The 22,723-nt window shown below is 42.2% G+C and overlaps 1 protein-coding gene across 1 annotated transcript in view; it reads left to right on the top strand.

The window, feature by feature from the left end:
• The window catches only part of MAP3K20 (mitogen-activated protein kinase kinase kinase 20), a 216,017-nt gene extending 193,994 nt beyond the window's left edge, over positions 1-22,023 (top strand). The window contains exons 17-20 of the mRNA XM_083154790.1: positions 9,007-9,123; positions 11,936-12,010; positions 15,201-15,336; positions 21,171-22,023. Coding sequence (XP_083010916.1) covers positions 9,007-9,123; positions 11,936-12,010; positions 15,201-15,336; positions 21,171-21,868 — 1,026 coding nt within the window. The 3' untranslated portion in view covers positions 21,869-22,023. The remainder of the gene's footprint in view (positions 1-9,006; positions 9,124-11,935; positions 12,011-15,200; positions 15,337-21,170) is intronic.
• Positions 22,024-22,723: the final 700 nt, after the last annotated feature.

Raw genomic sequence — 22,723 nt, 5'->3', positions numbered from 1 at the left:
AAAAACTAATCCAGGTGCGATAGATGAATGTTCAACTGTTGTGACTTGGAAACAGCAGGTCTCAGCATCTGAGCTAGATAATAGCAAAGACTTTGTAGGAGCTACTTTTAATAGCAGCGGGAACAGTTTTTTTTTTTTTTGTTTTATTACATTTTTTTATTAGATTTTCATTTTTTTTGCTCCATATTGCTGGCGTGTTTCACTATCAAAAAGTATGTACGCAGCTTCTAAGATGAATGTTTGGGGCAATACTTTATACTTTATTATGAAAGTTGCAAAGTAGTGCCTACGGTGATAACGATTGTACGTCAGTTTGAATGCATCAGTAGCTCCCCCTACGTCTTTGTATGGTTTACAGCTCCAGTACGTTGTACAGTGTCTGGGATTTAAATGGAGATTGGGTGGAGAGGTGATTTGCAGATAGCTCTGTTAGCATGCATCATATCACCGCTGATATCTCCAGCTGCAGCAGGATCCCAGGCGGCTGCGTGGAGCTGTTGGGTTGATGCATTTTTTTATGCATTATTCTGTTTCTTTGTGAAGTTTTGTTGCTTGTTTTGTCTTTTTTTTGTCTATTATTTATATAACAATATTTAGCCTCACAAAAAATAGTGGGAGTTTGAGAGTAAATATAAAGTGAATGTTTGAATATTACGGTAAGTATTTATGCTGCTTTAATAAACAACGCGCAATACAGGATATCACCAATTCTAATCGTCAAGTAGTGAAGTCAGCCATGATTATGAATGATTGTGTGTTATAAGATATAAGACACCATGTGATTGTGATTGCTATTTTTGGGGGCGCTCGAGCATCCTATTCGCAGCAATGGGACAGGCAAGTGTCTCACACGCATTCTCTGCGAATGGTGCGCCAAGGTGGTTCGCTGCAGTGCGATGGGAGGATAGATAAGGGCGTCTCCATCTGTAATTCAGACCTGGACGCACAGCTGCAAATTCGCAGACCGAGTGCTTATGGACAGACTGCGCACGCGTACAGCCTGTAGTATGCATGTGTGAGGCCGACCTGCAATAAAATAACTGGCTGGGTGAGTGCCAGGAAGCTGGCATTTTGGGGTGGTAACCGGACGCTTTTTGGGAGTGTCAGGGAAAACACAGACGTGGTCAGACATTTTAGGGGATGTCATGTGATGCCAGCTCCGGCCCTATTTCTATCACAGCTGCGAGTAAGTCCTGGGCTACGCACAGACTGCACAAACATCACTGCCCCTTTTCCACCACAAAATGGCTGCAGGCTATCTTTTTTATGTCTGTAGCTATTAGGGAATGCCAATCCCAGGGAATTTTTTTAATCAGTTATGGAATGGTAAAAAAATGCACAATCCCAGGATACCCGAAAATTGAGTTTGTCAATGAAAAGTCGCACTCCACACCTGGCATCCACCAAACCCAGACCCTCCGTACTGTCACACAGTGGCTGAGCGATGGTAGCACGCAGCAGGCAGGACCCTCCTACGCCAGGCACATTGTGTTACAAGACCTCTGACATCATCTTTTCACACTGCCGCACAGCCAGGGGCAGGAGCAGCCAGGCAGAGGGGGGGTGCACTAACATCCCCCGCTCCACTTCGCCCCATCCGCCAGCTACTGCAGCAATACTAATCGCATATGCTCTTAACATATGTGATTAGTGTCGCAAAGGACAGCTCTTGTGAAAAGAGCTGCCCTTTGCGAAGCAGCGCCGACAGCTCTCCCTTCCTCCTACCCGGCTGCTGCGAGGCAGGCTCCACCTCCTCCTCCTCCTCCCTGCACCTGGAAGGGGCTGTACGGGGCTAGGGAGGAGGAGGTCACTGGTGTGGGCAGCAGCGGGGGTCCGTCTTGGGTGGTGGCGGGTCGCCGTAAGAACCCCATAGGCTTCTATGAGTTTTCCTCCATACCAAAATGCAGTAAAAAACGCCCCCCAAACTCTAGATATTAGGGTCAGGTTATTATCAGCATAATACGACTAGCTGGTTGTATGCTTGTTGTCATCAAAATGTTTAATGCTTTTTTGCACATTGCCGTTACTGGAGGCTGACCGATGGGGCATTAAAAAAGGGATAGGCCGAGCTCCTCCAATCACCCCGATGAGGGAATTAACACCAAACAATGTTATTTATTTTGAAAAACATCTCTTTCTGGTAATACATTAATTGTTGACCCAGAATCATCCTAAATCGAATAATTTATATATATAAAAAAAAAAATCAAAACAGCTACTACACGTTGGCTAAGCATTTTACACTGGATTAACATTCCATAAAATAGTTTCAGAATTGATTTTGCTTTTAGGAGTGTAATCTTTATTATAAGTGTATTTGTCATTATAGATGAGAGAGTAATTCTCCAGTGCAGCAATAATTATTCACAGCACATCACATATTTTTATGCTAAATTAATCCATCACATCAAGGCTTCTGTAGACTATGAGTTTTAAATTAATTGTTGATCAATGCTTTGCACGCCTCACAGGCAAATATGCGGTAACTGCTGAACTATGACATGTGTGATGCTATTTGTTAACTGTAAAAAAATAAATCCTGATGTTGTTTTCACATACAGTGCATCCAGAAAGTATTCACAGCGCCTCACTTTGTCCACATTTTGTTATGTTACAGCCTTATTCCAAATTGGAATCAATTGATTATTTCCCACAAATTTCTACACACAATGCCCCATAAAGACCATGTGAAAAAAATGTTTTTGGGAGATTTTTGCAAATTTATAAAAAAATAAACAAAAAAAACTAAGAAATCACGTGCACATAAGTATTCAAAGCCTTTTCTCAATACTTTGTTGATGCACCTTTGGCAGCAATTACATCCTCGAGTCTTTGTAACTATGAGGACACAAGCTTGGCACACCTACTGTATCTTTGGGCATTTTTGCCCATTCCTCTTTGCATCACCTCTCAAGCTCCATCAGTTTAGGTGAGATGTCCGGTGCACAGCCATTTTTAGATCTCTCCAGAGATGTTCAATCGGCTACATGTCTGGGCTCTGGCTGGGTCGCTCAAGGACATTCACAGAGTAGTCCTGAAGCCACTCCTTTGATATGTTGGCTGTGTGCTTTGGGTCATTGTCCTGCTGAAAGATGTACCGTCGCCCCAGTATGAGTTCAAGAGCGCTCTGGAGCAGGTTTTCATCAAGGATTTCTCTGTACATTGCTGCATTTATCTTTCCCTCTATCCTGACTAGTCTCCCAGTTCCTGCCGCTGAAAAACATCCCCACAGCATGATACTGCCACCGCCATGCTTCACTGTAGGGATGGTATTGGCCTGGTGATGAGCGGTGCCTGGTTTCCTCCAAACATGACGTCTGGCAGTTACGCTATAGAGTTCAATGTTTGTGTCATCATGGTCTGAGAGTCCTTCAAGTGCATCCAGGTGAGCTGCCATGTGCTTTTTTTTTATTAAGGAGTGGCTTCCGTCTGGCCACTCTCCCACACAGGCCTGAATGGTGGATTGCCTTCGAGAAAGGTTCTCCTCTATCCACAGAGGAATGCTTTAGCTCTGACAGAGTGACCATCGGGTTCTTAGTCACCTCCTGCCAAAAACATGTCATAACAGAAAGTGAACACAATTTTTGCAGGGACACTGATCTATTTCAAACTTGCTGGATATGGAGAGAGGGAGCTGTGAAGACAGAGATTGGAGGTAGGAGCAGATAGGAACTGGGGTTGGGGTGAAGAATTTGTGGGCTAAAACTGTCACAGCTCAAAGTGAACGTAAAATTGGTCACAGCTCAAAGTGAAAGTACCTTGCAGAAGCTGTCATTTAGATGGGCTTTTAACTAGTGCAGTATAATACTTCAAGTCACTGTAGAAGTCAATGGGATCCAGAAAGGTCATCTAATCTCTCAGGATCTGTGTAGCAAGATGCAGCAGGGTTGTCTACTATCCCAGGAACTGTGTACAAGATCTGGGAAGGTTGTCTACTCTCCCAGCAGACATGGCCATAATACAAGAGGTAACGTCTACTTTCTCTAGAGCCATGGGCAGAATACAGGGGGCAGATGTGTACAGGATGCGGAAAGGTTGACAACTTTCCCCAGGAGCAATGCACAAAATGCAAGAGGGTTGTCTACTCTCTCTGGAGCCAGGCACAGGATTTGGGAGGGTCATCTTTCTTCCCATGAGCCATGGAAATTATATGGAAGGATTGTCTACTCTCCTGAGAGTCGGGAGAGCTCCCCCCAATCCAGGAATCTCACGGAAATTACTTTGCTACGTTTTGACCACTCTTGGCAATACAGACAAACTAATTGTTTTATTTTTTCAGTCACAACGCTTTGAACTTTTTGAAGACTTTTTCTGACCCATAGTAGATATGCAATGGTCTGTAATAGTCTCTAATCCTCTTTCCATAACAGTTATAATGTTAACGTAGAAAGACCAGGGAGCATTTATGCTGTAGGTTAAATGTGGGATTGTATACTACAGATTTACAACGCTCAGACCACAGAAAAACGACACGTTAAATTAGAATACAAATGGAAATGGAAGCACCGTCAATGTTTTCCCCATTAGAAGTATCACAGTCACAAGGGGAGAAAACATCATACACTTACAGTATAATGAGTTCAATCATTATGTTTTAAATAAATTAACAAATAACGTTGATAATTTGCTTCTGGGTAAATATATGTTATTAATATATTTGTAGTAACATTATTTAATTTTGTAAGGAGAGCAATATTGTTAATTGGTGTTTAAAAAATGTGATGATGAATTATTAAAAAGCTATTTGCTAGAACAAGCTAAATTAAAAATTGATTTTATTAAAAACAAATTTTTTAGGTGGGGAAATTGTACAGGTTCACGCCTGGCAAATATGTCCAAGCTGGTGAGGCGCAAGAACCATATAACTGTCCTTAGTTGCAAATGGCCCTGATTCTCTTATAATTAATTCTTCAGATATTTTAACGAGATTTCAAACTTATTTCCTCAAAACATATATTGCCCAAACATTGTGAACCTTATTTGCTATCTGCCCAAACTCGATGAGGCAGGACTTCCAGAGCTCTCACTATGTGAATTGTTGGGAGGCAGACATTGCGGACACAGAGATTTTCTTTTTAAGCTATCATAGAGATTCCGCTTCACAAAATTCCTGGCCCTGATGGATTATCCATAGAAAATGAGAAAATGTTTCAGGCTGAGATGGCGCTGACTCTGAGCGCCCTGTATTCCCATCGTTTAATGCAACTTACACCACCTTCATTTGGAAACCTGGGAAGGATCCTTTGTTGCCATCATCTTATCGTCCAATTACTTAATGTGGACTTGAAAATATTGACTATGGCAACCGATTTGCAAGGCATCTTGTCCTCGTTATTAATCGAACATCCGCTTGGTTTCGTTAGTGGCCATCATTCTGTGAAGGGCATATGATCTGCTATTGTGGCAGTGACAGCATCACCGTTATCTTCTCTAGTGACACAGTTAAACACGCTTCTCAGCCTGGATGCTCAAAACTTTTTGATACAGTGTTTTGGAAATATTTACATGAGGTCCTGTCTCGCTGTGGTTTTGGTGCGGATTTCAGAGCTTTGGTTAAAAAAAAATTATACTTCTCATTGAACCTTCTCTCTTAATAAATGGGCTTCGAAGCCATCGGGTCAAGGTAAGGCAAGGCAAGGTTGTTCCCTAAACCCATTTCTTTTTAACTTAGTATTAGACCCCATGCTTTGTGTTATCCATTCTTGGTCAGCAGTTGAGGGAATTCTGATTGGTAATCGGACTATTAAGATTTTGGCCTTTGCTGACTATTTTCTTGTGTATTTCAAATCCCAAAGTTTCTCTTATGCATAAGATCAAGCAATTTGTCTTGGCTTCAGAATTATCAGTTAACTTTGAGAAATCTGTAGCTTAATTACTTAAGAAATAATAATAATTTTATTTATATAGCGCTTATTCTTCAATAGGTCTCAAGCTGCTTAACAGATAGAATGAATGTAATACGGTACAAAAACAATTAAGTACAGAAAAGCTTTTCATAAACATTACTTAAGGGAATTAAGGAAATGCTTGAGTAAACAGGAAAGTCTTGAGTCTGTTTTTGAAGCATTCTAGAGTGGAGGCATCTCGAACTGTGCGGGGAAGGTTGTCCTCAGCACAAGAAAAAAGAGAAGTAGGAGCAGCGCTGTACTGAATATAAAAATATATTTAATTTAAGAATTGCAATTATACACGTTATCACAGTCAAAAAATAGACAAACAAGACTTACACACACATAACATTGAGAACTCCCCCCATTTAACTGGTGCTGGTTAGGCTTATTAATTTAGAATGCAATTGCTTCCTCAGGAGAAGTACTTCTCCTGAGGAAGCCGCTGAGAGGACACCACGGCGGAGAAACGCGTTGAGAGGGGACACTGAGGCTGCCAAATAACATCTGGCTGATGAATTGATCTCGGATATGACCGATTGCTAATGGTCAGAGAAATTCACCATCAATAACAAGCCATCTGCATGACCCCCGGATTACAAATAAGTATACCACGATAAATATGCACATTTCTGTGGGGACTTGAACTCAGTACTAACCTACTAACTGGCTCTGTATATGAGCAATAACCCTGCAATTGCATTCTAAATTAATAAGCCTAACCAGCACCAGTTAAAGAGGGGGAGTTCTCAATGTTATGTGTGTGTAAGTCTTGTTTGTCTATTTTTTGACTGTGATAACGTGTATAATTGCAATTCTTAAATTAAATATATTTTTATATTCAGTACAGCGCTGCTCCTACTTCTCTTTTTTCTTGTGCATATATTGATAGGGGTTTTGGTAATTCCCCTAAGGTTCAGCAGCAGTACAGAATATACAATCAGCGCTCGATATCAACCTGTGGTGTTTGTTGTCCTCAGCACACATGGGCCAGTGATATGGACCTACCTGTTGGCTAGACACTCCATTCCTTTATTAGGTATTCAAATTTAATTTATATACACTTAACATCAATGGCCATTCTTCAATTTATCTCTATTGCAAGGCTGAAAAACTTTAAGTATATCATGCATGAATAGGGAAAGTTTATTAAAAATGGTTTCTTCCTCTAGATTACTTTACCGTCTACAAACCCTTCCCATGTTGTTATGCCATAAGGACACTCTAGAACTAAATAGGCTTTTTTTGGAATTTCAAATGTCAGGTCAGGTAGTCCCGGATCAGCTTGATTAAAAATCCATGGTGGCACCAACTTTCCCAATGTGGTGTGATACAACTATTCTTCGACACCTTAGGGATTGGATTCAGTAGCCCAATGTTTATACAAATACAGGGCCTTATTCTGGTTCACTCCTTCTGGCAAAACTATTTATTTACAGTTTCTTATATAGAGATTCCGTTGAGATTTACAATAGTAGACAGTGATAAAACAAACTGGGTAACAACAGACAGACTTGGAGGTTAGAGGGCCCTGCTGCAAGCTTACAATCTCATTCTTAGATGGACAAAACCAGGGGGGGGGGGGCAGATGTACCATGTGCAGAGAGAGTTAGATTTGGGTGAGTTATTTTGTTTCTGTGCAGGGAAAATACTGGCTGCTTTATTCTCACACTGCAATATAGATCTCATTAAAAAAAAAAAACACCCAAATCTAACTCTCTCTTTGCACAAGTAACATCTACCCCACCCGCAGTGCACATGGTTTTGTCCATCTAAGAAGGAATTTACCAGAAGGAGTGAACCAGAATAAGGCCCACAGTTGTAGAACAAGGGTTCTTAGCAAAAACTCATCTTGTTGCGTTCTTTCATATACATGATGTGGATCTTGATCCTCTCATTCCTAGTAATCCCAGGCTTATGTCTATTAGACAGTTGTGGTTCATATTACACGAGAGGTTTTATGTGAACCCTCATATATCCCAATTTGTGCCCCTATTATGAAACCCGGAATTTTATAGTGGTGAGTCGGCCTACCGCTTTACTCTCTGGCATTTTGGAGGTAATTTGTAGTATTGGCCATCACTTGGACAAAACCGCTTTCTTTGCACAGGCTAGTTCAGGGGTTCTCAAACTCGGTCCTCAGGACCCCACACAGTTCATGTTTTCCAGGTCACCTGGCAGGTGCACAAGTGCATTCATTACTCAGGTTGAGCTAATTATATCACTTGTGATTCTGTGAGACCTGCAAAAAATGCACTGCGTGGGGTCCTGAGGACCGAGTTTGAGAGCCTATGGACTAGTTCTATATATACAGTACGGTATATTGAGGTATAATTTTGCAAGACCTAGTGTTTTCACAGGCCAAACATTACGGTAGCTATATTGCCCATCAGTAAACACCCGTGGGCCTGTACAATTCTTTGGATCAATTGCTGTTAGTCACTCCCCCATCAAGAGGCTCTTTCTGTTTACCAAACTCATTTGGCTGAAGTTTTTGCAGACCGATACGATGCTGCGTCTTCTGGAGCCGCAGCAGAACACAGAAGCCGTAGGAGGAGTCTGTTTACACAAAACATCTGTGGAATTAGCATATTATAATACAGCAGCTGAGTCCAAACATCCATAGTCTTTGTAAAACAGGTTTGAAACAATGTATCTCAGAATGAACTCCTCATCCATATAACATAACAATAACCAACAATGCAGTAACACCAGACAGAACAATAGACACCAGTGACATCCCACAATATTTGAGAATCCAGAGACAACTGTTATGTCTATTAGCTGGTATTTTGTATTATCATCAATGGCGGAGCTGAAGTGATACGTCCTAATTCATTATTGTAATTACTATCTGCAAATGCATTTCACAAACAGCTGATGATATTCCCATGCAAGTGCTTTGGTAGGTCTAGTAAAACAACCGTGAATTATTTGTCATGGAAACAAATATTTCCAATATCTTGTCTAGTTTTTCCATAGAACTCTGCAATCCATTAAATATCACCCAGCTTGTTCCTGTCTTACATTGTGCGTCGTCTCTATAAATAGATTTCTAAGAAATTAAAGGGACATTTTCTTGTCTCCAAATTAAAATAATCGTTTATCTGAATTCCAGGACAGTAAATGGAAAATGTACATGGAGTTGGATGGAGATGAAATCGCTGTAACATACATAAAGGACGTAACATTCAGCAGAAATCAGCCAGATGCAGAGGTTCTAAGGATGTCCAAAGTAAGTAATAGTGATGGTGAAGGCTTGTGTATTACTGAGCCACTGGCAGCGTCCTCCGCAAGATAGGGGCGGATCTATCTAGCATTGCAAAGAGGGACCAGTGGAGGAGTTGCCCACAGCAACCAATCAACTTTGAGGATGCATTTATTAAGTACATTCTATGAAATGATAGGTAGAACGATGGACAACTCCATCAGTGATCCACTTATCCACTCTATGCCATGCTTGATACATTAACCCCTGTTTCACATTAATTTTTCAAAACTCTAAAAATATTGTTCAATGTACCAATAGGTTTTAAATTAAAAAGAGGCAGATATACTAAGCATTACAGAGTGATAAAGTGAAGAGAGATAAACTACCAACCAATCAGCTCCTGTCATTTTTCAGCGGGTAGAGGTATTATACTGGCACATGATATCTCTTCCCGTTTTGCCTCCTCCACCACTCGTTTGTGAGTGGTGGAACAAAGACACCCCCACCGGCGATCCTTGCCAGTGCATCAGAACCCCCCCCCCCCCTCTCTGGTGGTGCCTTTGGGCATACATGAGATCTCCGTAGTATCTCCCCAATGCATTCCTATGCTGTCCCCGCTGTGGTGAATAGGCAAGAACACGTCCAGGTGCCAAAATCAATAGCTACAGTACAGGTGCCGCAATGGTCAAAGCATTACATCTGATAGATAGCGGTGACATTGAACAAATATATCCATGTTCAGCACTCCTACGCTGGTACATTGTCTCCCCCATAATGACTTATAATACATCTACCCTGCACCTTGTAACATGAAAGGAGCTGATTGGTTGGTACTTTATCTCTCTACAAGGCTTAGTACATCTCCCCCAAAATGTTAAAAAGTAAGTGTAAATATTTAAATCAGTCACACACACATATATATTTCAGAAGCATTATGGCCCTTGCCTGCAACCTAACCCCCCCCCCCCCCACTACAATAGTGCACTGCCAGGATAGGAAACCCCAGAAGATTTACCTGCATACCACTTTAACTAGTAGTAGTAGTATTACGTTTATTTATAAGGCACCGCAAAGTGTCCGCAGCGCCATACATAGCAAACAAAAAAAACAAATGACAAGGTAACGTACAGGGTGTGTTGAAAGATACAGTATAAATAGGGGTATAGCTGGTAGAACTAAAATCAGCATCAGTTCAGAAGTAGGTGTCAAAATTGTCGAGGAGACTGAAGATGAAGTAGAGGAAGGGAAGAACAGGACAGGAGCACAGGTGAGGTAATGAGGTAGGGTGAGTACGTGAGGAAGGAGGGCCCTACTCATAAGAGTTAACATACTAAAAGGAGGTGGGTGGACGAACGAAAAACAATAGGATAAGTAGGAACGGAGGCAGGATAGGAGGATCAAAAGAGGTTAGGAGGAGGGATAGGCTAGTCGAAAAAAGTGGGTTTTGAGGGAGCGCTTGAAGGAGGTAAGGGAATCAGAAAGCCTGATGGGTGGCGGGAGGTTGTTCCAGTGCAGGGGGGCAGCGCGAGAGAAGTCTTAGACACGGGAGTGGGAGGAGCTGATTAGGTGAGGTCAGTCGGCGGTCAGCGATGGAGCGAAGAGGACGGGAGGGAGTGTGGATAGATATCAGTGAAGAGAGGTAAGGAGCGGTGGAGGAGGAGAGAGCCTTGTAGGTGGTGGTGAGGAGTTCAAAGAGAACTCGGAAAGGAATGGGGAGCCAGTGAAGAGATAGACAGAGGGTGCCTTGCTTACAGAATATTTGCACTGTTGGCGCACCATGTGGCAGTACCAACCGCACGCCTGCTCCCGCCCATCAACTGCCGCTCAGAAACCATCGCCCTCCCATAACCATCCGAACATTCAACGCTCAGCTACAACTCACACACTTCAAATTTGGCACCAGCTCATGATTGCGATTGGCTGCCGCACAAATTTGAAATGCCTGCCAAAGTCAGCGAGGAGATGCAGAAGTGCGATCTCCGCTCTCCTCCCCTCAGAGTTGAAGGAGCCAGCGGCAGGGGTGGTGAGTGATCCAAAACACCCTGGAAGGTATGTCAGGGTATAAAACCCCACCTCTGAAGGGATTAATGGCCCCAGGGCAGGGAATTATACGATCATCCTGAGTTAATCGATGGATACTTAGTTGACCGATACTCACACAGATGATTCAATGCTTCTTCTTCAGATGCGGTATTGGACCACCAAAGGTGGCAAGAGGTGTCTACACCTGCGGCATTTACATAGTTTGAACTTCATGGCAGCGCTAAAGACGGCTGTGCTATTGAGTCCATCTTTGAATTAGGCCGAATGTTTGCAAGTGATGGACTGCTATGAGTTGTACAGTATTCGGTCAGAACTGGCTTTTGGGTGAAGGGCCTTCTTCATGCTAAAAAACAATAAAACAATACCAATATAGCAAGGATGTGCCAGTTGGCGTATTGGTCCTGCAGTAACTGACCGGTATACTGTGAAGGGATTTAAAGGTTAGCAAGCAAGTACATTTCTTATGTAGGGTACACACCAGAATGATTTGGCCTCAATTTCCCCAATTTCGATACAATCTTGACCAATTGTATGTAAATTAGGCATGTTTTGGATCCGATCCGATCAGGATTTGAAAACGACCCCTTCAACTGGGTACAAATCAGGATCGGAATCGGATCCGATGCATCGTATGGTTGTCTCACAATCTTCTCACGATCATGACCGTTCTGATGTGTACCCAGCATTAGAGGTTGGATGATGCAAAAGACAAGCAACGGCTTTGTAATACGTGTGCACTGACTTTATAAATGAAACTTTTGTAGCCAACTGTATCTTTGGTTCTTCTTTCCAGCCACCATTTGTAATGGAGAAGTGGATTGTGGGAATAACAGACAATGAGTCTGTAGAGTGCATTGTGACCTATGAGGTAAGCTATTCCCATACCATCACTAAGTGGCCTATCACTCCTGCAGGAACCATGCAATTAACCAGGTTCATGCATGTAGGGCATATGACGGGTTAATGCCCTCCTTTAATGGGGAATGTGTATGGACGTTTTCCCCCAAATCATTATTCCATATCTTTCTATCACAAGGCTGCCAGTTTCATAAGTTGCGTTTGACTTTGTATTGTATTGTCAGGGAACCTTGGTTATACCATGCGGATGTGTGCTTGCTACAATTAATACATAATACAATGTGCATATAAAAAAAATGTATAAAAACAATCCTGTGGTTCTGTATGCGAGGAAGGGACTGTGAAAAGCTGAAGGACTAATGAAGTATTCTGCACGTCTGCAGCAATGTGTTCAGCCCTGTTTGTTGTTACACGCCTCATTATTTCTGTTAGGAAACCTCTAGATCACAATCAGTGGGAACCACATCCCCGGATCGTTCTATCATTTCCCCTGTAAAATAATAGACATTGTGTCATTGTTTGCAGCAATGTCTGCCAGCGATGAGTTTGCATACTGACACCAGGCTTTGCCATTTCATATAATCAGTTATCATCATATGCATGTACAGTACATGCTTAGAAGCTCTCACAAGCAGGGCCCTCTTCCATCTTATGGTTTTTGTCCCCTCACTAAAGGCCCCCATACATTAGTCCAACTTGTCCTAAGGACAAGTCGGACCTGATTGTCCCGTCAGCTCCCCGGGATGGATCACATGCGATTAGGCACTTCATGTGCCAAGTTTTGCATGTGATAAATTGCATGCGATTTATCACATGCAACTCCTGGGGAGCTACAGGGACAATGGGAGTGGGGGACGGCAGTGGGGGTATGCCCGCGACCAGAGAGCTGGGCAGGGGAGTGCGGCACAGGGAGCAGAACAGGAGAGGAAGCCGATGCCGCCAGCGGGAGCAAGAGGGGGCCACCCAGGGAGTTGGGCAGGAGAAGACGCTGCCGGGCAGCGGCGGGAGCAGAGCACTTAAAAAAAAAAGGCCCATACAATCCATCGTTTGTATGGTCTTTTTTTTTTTAAAGTGCCCTGCTCCTGCCACTGGCAGCGTCTTTTCCTGCCCGACTCCCCCCCCCCCCCCTCCCTGCTACCACCGCCCGGTTCTGGTAGCCATCATACCCCGCCAGCTGCAGTTCCCTGCACGGCTCCGGCCAGCACATAAGATTTAGCAAATCTTATGTGCAGCCCGTCCGACCTCCTGACTCCGATCCGATGGGGCCGCACATCGGGTCGGAGAGGATGTCTACATATGTGATTTGCGTCGCTATCAATGTCCGATTAATCTGAATTGGGTGAAATCCTGCCTAGTGTATGGGGGCCTTTATACCATCATCTCCTGTCTGACAACAGCATCAGACCTTTAAGTTTGGCCGTCCTTCAGCTTATTTGGGTACTGTAACTGCTGCTGTAACAATGTCCTTGTTCTGCAGCGTTTTGTATTATTTTGTTTTGTCTTGTTTTTTATTATTAAATTGTATTGGCAAATTTGTATTGTATTTTGTCTTGTTTTGTATTTTATTTTGTCTTGTTTTGTATTGTATTGGCATTTTTTGTTTTATATTGTTTTATTTTGTTTTGTTTTGTATTGTATTTTTCATTTTGTCTTTTTTTTGTATTGTTTTGCTTTATCTTGATTTGCTCATTTGGTCTCTGTTTTGTATCCGGATGATAGAGCTACAATGTCTAGGAAAACAACCAATACTGTAGGTGAACACCATATGGTCGACATGCATTATTTCGGCAGCTACTAGAAGGTCGACATGACAATATTCAACCCACATATGGTCGGCATGGTTTTTTAAAATGTTTTCCCAACTTTTGCTTGATTTATTTTCCATGTGGACAACGATTGGGAATAGTAACGTGTAGCTAGCACAGCAGTAGCGGTGCCTGCCACCTTGCCCAAGGTGGGTCAGCAAAGTGAACCCACAGGGGTGCAAGTTTCTACTGGCGGTGGTTACATATTGCCAAATATACAAGATTTGACTGGAAAAAAATGTGCTTGAACCATTTATGTGTCGACAATTGTAAAGTTGACCTTTTGACCTTTAATCTGTCAACCTTTTGTAGCTGTCCGTCTTAGCTAGACACTGTAGATCTTCTTCCTGTTTATTGTATGTACAGTGTTTAGCTGCAGCAGAGCCCTTGTGGCCAGGGTTGGACTGGCCCACTGGGAAAAACCCGGGGGCCCACCTCCTCTGGTAGGGATCATGTTCCAGACTTGCGGTTGAATTATACCTTATACTGCACAGTACTACAGTATGGCATATGTTCTAAAGTGCATTGCTATTATAAATCTGGTACATTATCATGCATGCATTTACTATATATATTTATTAAGGGGACTAGGCCATCCACATACATAGTGGCCAAGCAGGTCTTGTTCAGCGGGACCCACATAGCCGCAAGGAAGAAGAAGGTGGGGGTGGGGGGGTCACACACAGTGACGTGGGCAGATCCTGCAGAACAGGATTTATAGTGTTACACAGTGTGTTAACCATGAAATCTGGTCTTTCCACTGTCTGGTCCTACTGCAGAATACTGCGGTAGGACCGGTGGCTACTCCCCTGCCGCTAATGGGTGGGTGGCCACATAGGAACGTGCAAACGGGACCCGATGCACCATTATATGTGGCCCGACCCTAAAAGTTAGGCAAACCAATGTGATGACTAGCCACAAACCCTCTGAAAACTGGCCACACTCCTGAACATGGGCCATACCACGCCATCCCCGGATTGGGGGGGGTTTGTCCTTCATGCCCCAGTTTGACACTGTTTGTGGCACCATATAAATCAAGGATAATAATCCTGCTCCTTCTAAATATTTGTACCATCATTGAATTACAAAGTCTTCTATGATTGTAATGAGTGACGTTCCCCTTTAAGCCTTTGTGCACATTTATATAATACATGGCGCTATACTGTGCCAGACACTTAGGCAATAATGGGAAACCCGTGCTCTCGGTAGGACAGCCAGTGACGGGGAGGGACTGGGAGACTGCAGCCAGTTGGCCCTGTTTATTTTCCCTAATAAAGATCACTCTAATTGTGTCTGTGTATCTATTTTGTATTTGCTGTTGTTTTGGTTAATTCATATGTGGAATGTTTATTGAGCTCTATTTTTTTAATTACTTGGTTATTTTGCTTTTAATAGAGCGATGTCAGAGTGCCTAAATTAACAAAACACATTCATAAAATCCACTGGAACAAGAAAAAGGAAGACGCGGTGAAATCAGTCCAACTCGCAATAAGGCAGATAAACTCCGAGAGCAAGCACAGCAACGACTCCAGTAAGATTCTCCCAATTACAGAACATTGTATCAGCTAATGCTAGCACTGATAACAGCTACAGTATAGAGGATGGAGGCTGCTTCCTACAGCTGGGGCCTGATTACATCCTGGGTGCTAAGTGCGTGGGTTCTGTGTCTTCTCCTAAAGACCGGCTACCAATTCCCCAGCATGCTTTCTCCAAAAGGAACGGCTGTAATCCGTGTTTATCATGCTGGAGAAAGGATATTAAAGCTGATGATGTGGAGGTTTTGCTACACTCAGGCCCTATTTCAGGTTGGCTCGGTATGCTGCGAACGAGCACCCGAGATGCCGCTCGCCACCTGGCAGATTGAGCTGCAACACCACTTACCACCCCCTCCCGCCGCTGACTCCTCCCAATACCATGCGATGACAGGGTGGGCTCCACTCGTACCCGGAGAAGGAAGAAATATGTGCCGGCGCTGGCTGTATCAAAGAACTAGAAAAACAACACAGTTCTCTAAATGAAAAATACACAAATGTATTAAATTACAATATTTGCATGGAGAGGTGAATCGGTTTAGACTAAAGAGTACTTGTGCACAATCACATAATATATCTCAGGGATACTTGATGTATTTGCTGTTTTTTGTATATGCGGCTGATAGAAAGTGCTGTATATATTACCATCCCATGGTAGCTGGGCGATTGATGTCCAGGAATGAGTGACGGTAGAGTCCTAGGTTGCCCTATATTTTCAAGGGCTCAGGTTTTCCCAATATGACAGTCCTCCTCTATTGGCTGGAGATTAGGGATCAGGCAGATATCCCATAGAAATTTGTATCCAGATGATGGTGGTGAGGGGCGTCTGTGGGTGATGGACACGTCACTGGTAGATGGATGGATGAAAACAGCAGTATTATAGAAGCTCAACGCGTTTCCCCGAGGTATGCACCCCGGCTTCATCAGGGGCTAGTGTTTTTCTAGTTCTTTGATACAGACAGCGCCGGCACATATTTCTTCCTTCTCCTTGATTGATTAGGGTTTGACAATCCTGTGCCGGCAGCTATTGATAGCGCACCACACATTTTATTTCTAATCTCACTCGTACCCATTGGAGTGCCCATCATTTTTTATGGGGACACCCATAAAACACTGGGCATTCACACAGATGAGCCCCAGTTTTGCCCCGTCCCTCCCTTCCTGCAGTGAATGGCCCGGCCCTGACAGGGTCCCTGACCATCACAGCTGGGACCTAATTCGGATCACTACTGTCCTGAATCAGCCCCTAAGTGAGGTCAATTTACTAAGATGGGAGTTCTGATGAAGATGGGATGTTGCCCATAGCAACCAATCAGATTCTACTTCTTATTTATTTAGCACCTTCTAGAAGATATTAGAATCGGATTGGTTGCTATGGGCAACATCCCATCTTCAATAGAACTCCCAGCTTAGTAAATTTACCTCTCTTTAGGCCAGATTCTCTAAGCTTCAAAAGTGATAAAATGGAGAGTGATAAACAGCCAGCCAATCAGCTCCTACCTGCCATGTCACAGACTGTGTTTGAAAAATGTCAGACAGGAGCTGATTGGCTGTCTGTTTATTACACTCCATTTTATCACTTTTGAAGCTTAGAGAATCTGGCCCTAACTCTTTAGTAAATAGACCTTTAGCTTTATATAGGGACTTGAGGCCCTAAGCCCTGCACTCTTCAGGAGGGCCTCAGCCATGCTAGGCTGCACTGCACCATTGCCAACATGGCTGAGAGGGCGCCTGCTCTGTCCCAGCAGATGGCCCACATCCTGGTCGTTAGACTCTTGCTGCTCTGCCAGTTGTGTGGCTGGTTTCTTGTGCAGGAATCATCTCCTAATCAGTCGTAAATATCAGCAGCACAGCTCCAAACCTTTAGTCAGGGCCCCATTTAACATTAAGGGGGGTATTCAATCCCTGCCGCTATTTTCGATGCAGGAAATAACGGCGGGCGCCTATTCAGTGCTCTCTTTCTCGGCAGCTTTGAAGATTCAGATCGACAGAACGTGCCGAACTTTAAAAGCTGCCAGGCCTGTATCACCGACAACGGCTGTGAATTGTCGCGATCACGGGCAAATCTCAACAATACACGGCCATTTACGCGGACATGCCCCTTTTTCGACGATCGGCAGGACATTGAATCCCACCTGGCATTGAGCAAAACGAAAACGGGCCAGGGTCACGGCTGTCGGGATGGATCGACAGTCGTGACCCGCGATTTGTATACCCCCCTGAGTCTTAATACCAGGGGCATATTTTATTTAGCATCGCATAGAAAGGAATATGCAGTTTCAATTCAGCAATACTGAATGACTGGCGAGGTCAGGTGACGACTAGCATCTGCTAAGTTATGCGCAATGGTGACGGCTAGTCTGCACATTTACATAACTCTGGTGTAAGTGGAACAGTAACAAGCAGCAGTTTGCTAAAATACTGAAAGGACATGAAGATACTATTTCATTTTATAAAAGTGATTTATACCACTGTTGTTTTGTATTAGAACACAGGAGCAAACTGGAGAGAAGTAGGTTCGGGGTAAATTTGAGTAAAAATTACTTCACAGCAAGGGTAGTGGACAAGTGGAATAGCACCCCCATCAGAGGTGGTAGAGGCTAAAGGTCCATACACACTGGGAAATTTCCCAGCGTGTATGGTCAAGGGTGAAGTGCAAATCACTGGCTGGAAAATCGCTCAGTCCATACACACTGAGCAATTTTCATGGTTTCATAGTAGGAGACTATGAGAAGCCGTTCACTTGTCCTGTCAAATAGGACTACGGATACAATATGGGTAAATATCACGTTAAATGATATTGCGCAATATGAAATGGCAGCTTTAAGGGGGGATCAGTCCAGAAAAAGGGTGTCCCCACACCACATATTGGCTTGAACGAAGGTGAGTATACAGGTATACAACAGGAAAGTTCCCTCCATCACTGCATTTACAATTAGATGGTACCACACGCTCCTTATCAGGGTTCAGCGTCTCCTCTTTTCCAATCAATACACATGATATAAGCCTGTGTATTGTATACTCACCTTCGTTCAGGACGACGTATGGCGGCAGCCTGGCAATGATGTGTGAGCATGCACACTAGCCGGTTTTGAGCTGAAAGCAGCTGAAAAGGTAAAAAGTGAGCTGATTTCATGTGTATGGACCTTAAGACAGTAGAGCAAATTAAACAAGCATGGTATAGACATAAAGATTACCTTACATAAGGATAAAATAGTGTTTGAAGAAACAATAGGGTTGAAAATGGGGCTAAATGAGCCAAGTGGTTCTTATGTGCCCTAAAAAAAAAGGCGGCCGCACTTTCGTAAAAAAAACAACATTTTAACGATCCATGTGTTTTACAACTGTATCAGATTTTTCGGGCATCGAAAAATCGGCAATTTAATTAAATAGGTCAAATGTAAGCTCAACCTGATAACACCGGAAAAAACTTTCGACTTGGGATGAACTTAAACAAAAGGTACAGGTACTGTATGGAATTATTCAGGACAAAACCTCTGAAAGTAAAGAGAGCAATCCTAACAAATGTCACAATAGTTTTTGGTCATTTAGTTCCACATTATATGATGTCTTGCCTACAACTATACTTCGTGGCCTGAAGTTGGAGTCCAAACTAGTCCAAAATATAGAGAGAAAAAATATGACACTTTTGGCGTAGCATTTTATTTAGCCGTTTCTATTAAAGCCACTTCCAATCCAATATCATTATTATGGCAGTAAATGGATATCACAAACCTCAGTTGTGGAAATCACTTTTATAAAGTTAAATTGTTCTGTTAAATACATATTAACAATACATTGTCCTTATATAGAGTATGTATGTATATTGCTTTATTTGTATGTGGTCACTTTTATCTCTAATGTTATCTCTGTAGATTGCCATCACTGTTTATTATACAATAATACAATTTTACACATAAGGAATATGTACAGGTATATAGTATATAAATAGTTATGTAAGAAATTACCAATTCTAGGATCTATTCTAATAACCAATTCTAGTATCCAATCTTAAGGGGTGTACACACGCTTCGATTTTGACAGGTTTTTGATTCGATTTTGCTTATAGAAGCAAAATCGAATCGAAATGGAATGGTTTTTAAGATGATTTCGATCTGCATTCGATTCAATGCGCGCTCCCGTTTTCTCTACATCAAAAAGAAAAATAGATTCTGCAGCCAAGAAAATATCAAATTCGATCCAGTAAATTAAATGTGTACAATTTGCCTTCAATGCAAATTGAATTCGATATCGAAATCGATATCGAATGCTAAGGTGCAGATCGAATGTGAAACCGAATGGAAAGCAAAGGCCAAATCGAATGGGGGTGGAATTGGAGAAATGGAAAGCAAATTGAATCAACAGTAAAATCAATGCGTGTGTACACACCTTATGTTCAAGATTCACAGATGATTTTGTTTTTATTATGTATAGAACTTTATGAATAAAGAGTTTCCAATTGGCCACAGAGGGGAGCTGTTGCTCCCTGGGAGGTAAAACAATGAGCTGTTGAAGAGTAAAGAGTATCGGGCATAATTTTGTATTTGTAAATTACATTTTATTAATGTTAATTACGAGTGGCATATTTTGCAACACTTTATTTGCATTTTAATGCAAATAAGATTCTCGCATTGGAATATTATTTGTTTTAAATAGGAAGATTTGTTAGATTTTTCCCAACAGAGAACTTACTTTATGTATTATTAGTTATTATTGATAGGTTTATAAAGGTGATGTTCACTTTGGGGCAAGTACTGAAGGTGACAGGGAAGTGCTCTATGCCACGGCCTGGTAATCTTTGTACAGTATTTGTAAAATTTAGTTTCCATCCTGTCTTTAATGATAAATCTCTCTGGAGCCCTTTTAAAGACCCTGGCCCCTGATACAGGGATGGATGCAAATGTATTCACAGCGGCTGATTTGTCGTTTCCTGCCAATGGAAATGGAGACACCAGAGTGTGGGATCGCAGTTGCCGCCAGTTACACACACCATCAAAAGAGGCACAAAGCACATTTTAATTTTAGCAGCCACCCCCATTATCGCCCACAAGTGGTGCCTGGCTGTCAATCACTTTGCAAATAAATACTCACTACAAATGTCGTCTCAAGCCCATTGCAGTACATGCACAACGCCAACAACAACAAAAATTTATCGCTGCACTGCATACAACATCGACATTGCATCCATCTCTGAAGCAGGCCCACGATACACATTCAAGGGTCTATATAATAATGGGGCCTACACACGGGGATATTCTGTTGAGCGATCTGAGCAATGTAGATCGCTCAGCAGAGATCGCTGAACAGTGATGTATCAGCGATGTGTGCCGAGCAATCTGTCAGAACCAGTGTTCTCTGGTGAGAACACTGGCCCTGACCGGCGATCTCACTAGATTTATCCAGCATGTTGGATATTAATCACCTGACGATAGCGATGCACGGGGCCATGCATCGCTGTGGCCCCTACACACGGAGCGATGAAGAGCATTTTCTAAGTGATCTAATGAGATCGCTTAGAAAATGCCCTGAAATCACCCCGCGTGTAGGCCCCTATACCAGCCAATCATTTCCTGTCTTGATACAGGCTACGGGGTCTAAGTACTAAGCCTTGGAGAGCAATAAAGTGGACAGAGATGAATTACCAGCCAATCAGCTCCTGTCATGCTACAAGTTCTGTATGAAAAATGAGTTAGGAGCTGGTTGATTGGTCCTTTATCTCCATTGAAGTGTCTTAAAAAATCTATATTTTAAATAGAGAAAAAAAGTTTTATATTTTTATAAATAGAATTTCAATATTACTTGCGGTCACTGATGCCATTTTTAATTGCTGCAGGTGTTGACTGCCAGTGGATCTATACGTTAAGGATGCGTCAGATGGCCATGGATAGGTCTTCCCAGCATCTGTCTGGCATGCCTGGCTCGCAGTCCTCCAGCCTTACTAATCTATCTCAGATTTTACCATACCTTCATAACCAAGAGTCTTATGCTGCTGCTGTCAAGCGGACACGTTCCACCTCAACGTTACAAATTACCCCTATCAATTACTCACGCAGCTCATCACCAACACAATTAGGAGTGACCAAAAATCTGTCTTCCTTGTCTATCCAAAGTTCTAAAGGCAGTAGTGCGTCAAGTACAGCTTCCGATAGCCCCTCTGAGAGAGAGAGGATCCGAAGCAGGGCAAATAATTCGTATTACTCCCACCAAAATGTCCACGGCGCGTCCATGCAAAGAAGAAGTGGCGGAAAAAGTCCTCATGCAAGCAATGGAAAATACTACAAGTCCTATACAATAGCACAAACCCACCCCAGGTCCCAGGAATACAAACCTCATAGAAATAGCCAAGTTCAACAGCGACCAATACCAGGAATGCCAGTGCCATCCTCAGATGCTGCCAATGGGGAACATAACAAGGTTAATAATGATGGTGAATGGATAAAGGTAGAATATTCAAAGAAAGGTCATAAGCAGCCTACAACAAGCAAATCGAAAAAAGACCGGCCCAAGGTGGCTAGCCGTAGCCGTCAATAGTATCAATTTAGGCCTACAATACTATTTATTTTAAAAGATGCTATAATTTTATCTAATTTAATTTGACTTTTTAACCTCAAATGTATCATAGCATTTTTTATTTATATTTATATATTTCCAAACAAAAAAAAGACGGTTTTTCTATGAAAATACAATTTGAGAATAAAATTTTAGAACTTTTTCATGATCTGGATGTTATTTATTTATGTTAACCAAGTTAAAAAAGTCAGTCTGTAGTATTTATATTATATACTGTAGTATTAAATGAAGGTGCAAGTTGCTGTTTCACATCAGAATTTGCAGGTTGCAATCCAATTAGAAACCCAATTAGATCACACGGAGAGTGATAAACAACCAGCCAATCTGCTCCTAACTGCCATTTTTACAGACTGGGTTTGAAAAATGACAGGTAGGAGCTGATTGGCTGGTTGTTTATCACTCTCCATTTTATCACTTTTTGAAGCTTGATACATCTGTCCCTAATTAGCCAATTGAAATTTACTTATTTAATACAATAATTAAATGTTATTTTGGGGGGGTTTAAGAAATGGTCTCCATTGACCACAAAAATCTAAAAAAAAAATGTGCTTTATGCACCCCAAATGTAATTGGAACATTTTTTTTTTATTGATTTACGTTTTTTTTTTTTTAAATCTCCTCAAAGTATGTCAAAAGCAACCATTTTCCTACATTTCTTTTTATTCTTTTCTTTATGAAAGTAATCAAAAAATCAGTTATTTAACACTCTTGAAATATCATCAGTATTTTATGACCATGAACAGCCTTCTGTATGATTCTGCAAACAAAATTAAAACATTTTTGGGGGCCCATGAAGGTCCCCATCATTTTTCATTC

This window comes from Crinia signifera, chromosome 7, assembly GCF_055691185.1.
Source record: "Crinia signifera chromosome 7, ASM5569118v1, whole genome shotgun sequence".
NCBI lineage: Eukaryota > Metazoa > Chordata > Amphibia > Anura > Myobatrachidae > Crinia > Crinia signifera.
This window is presented reverse-complemented; position numbering and strand designations above follow the sequence as displayed.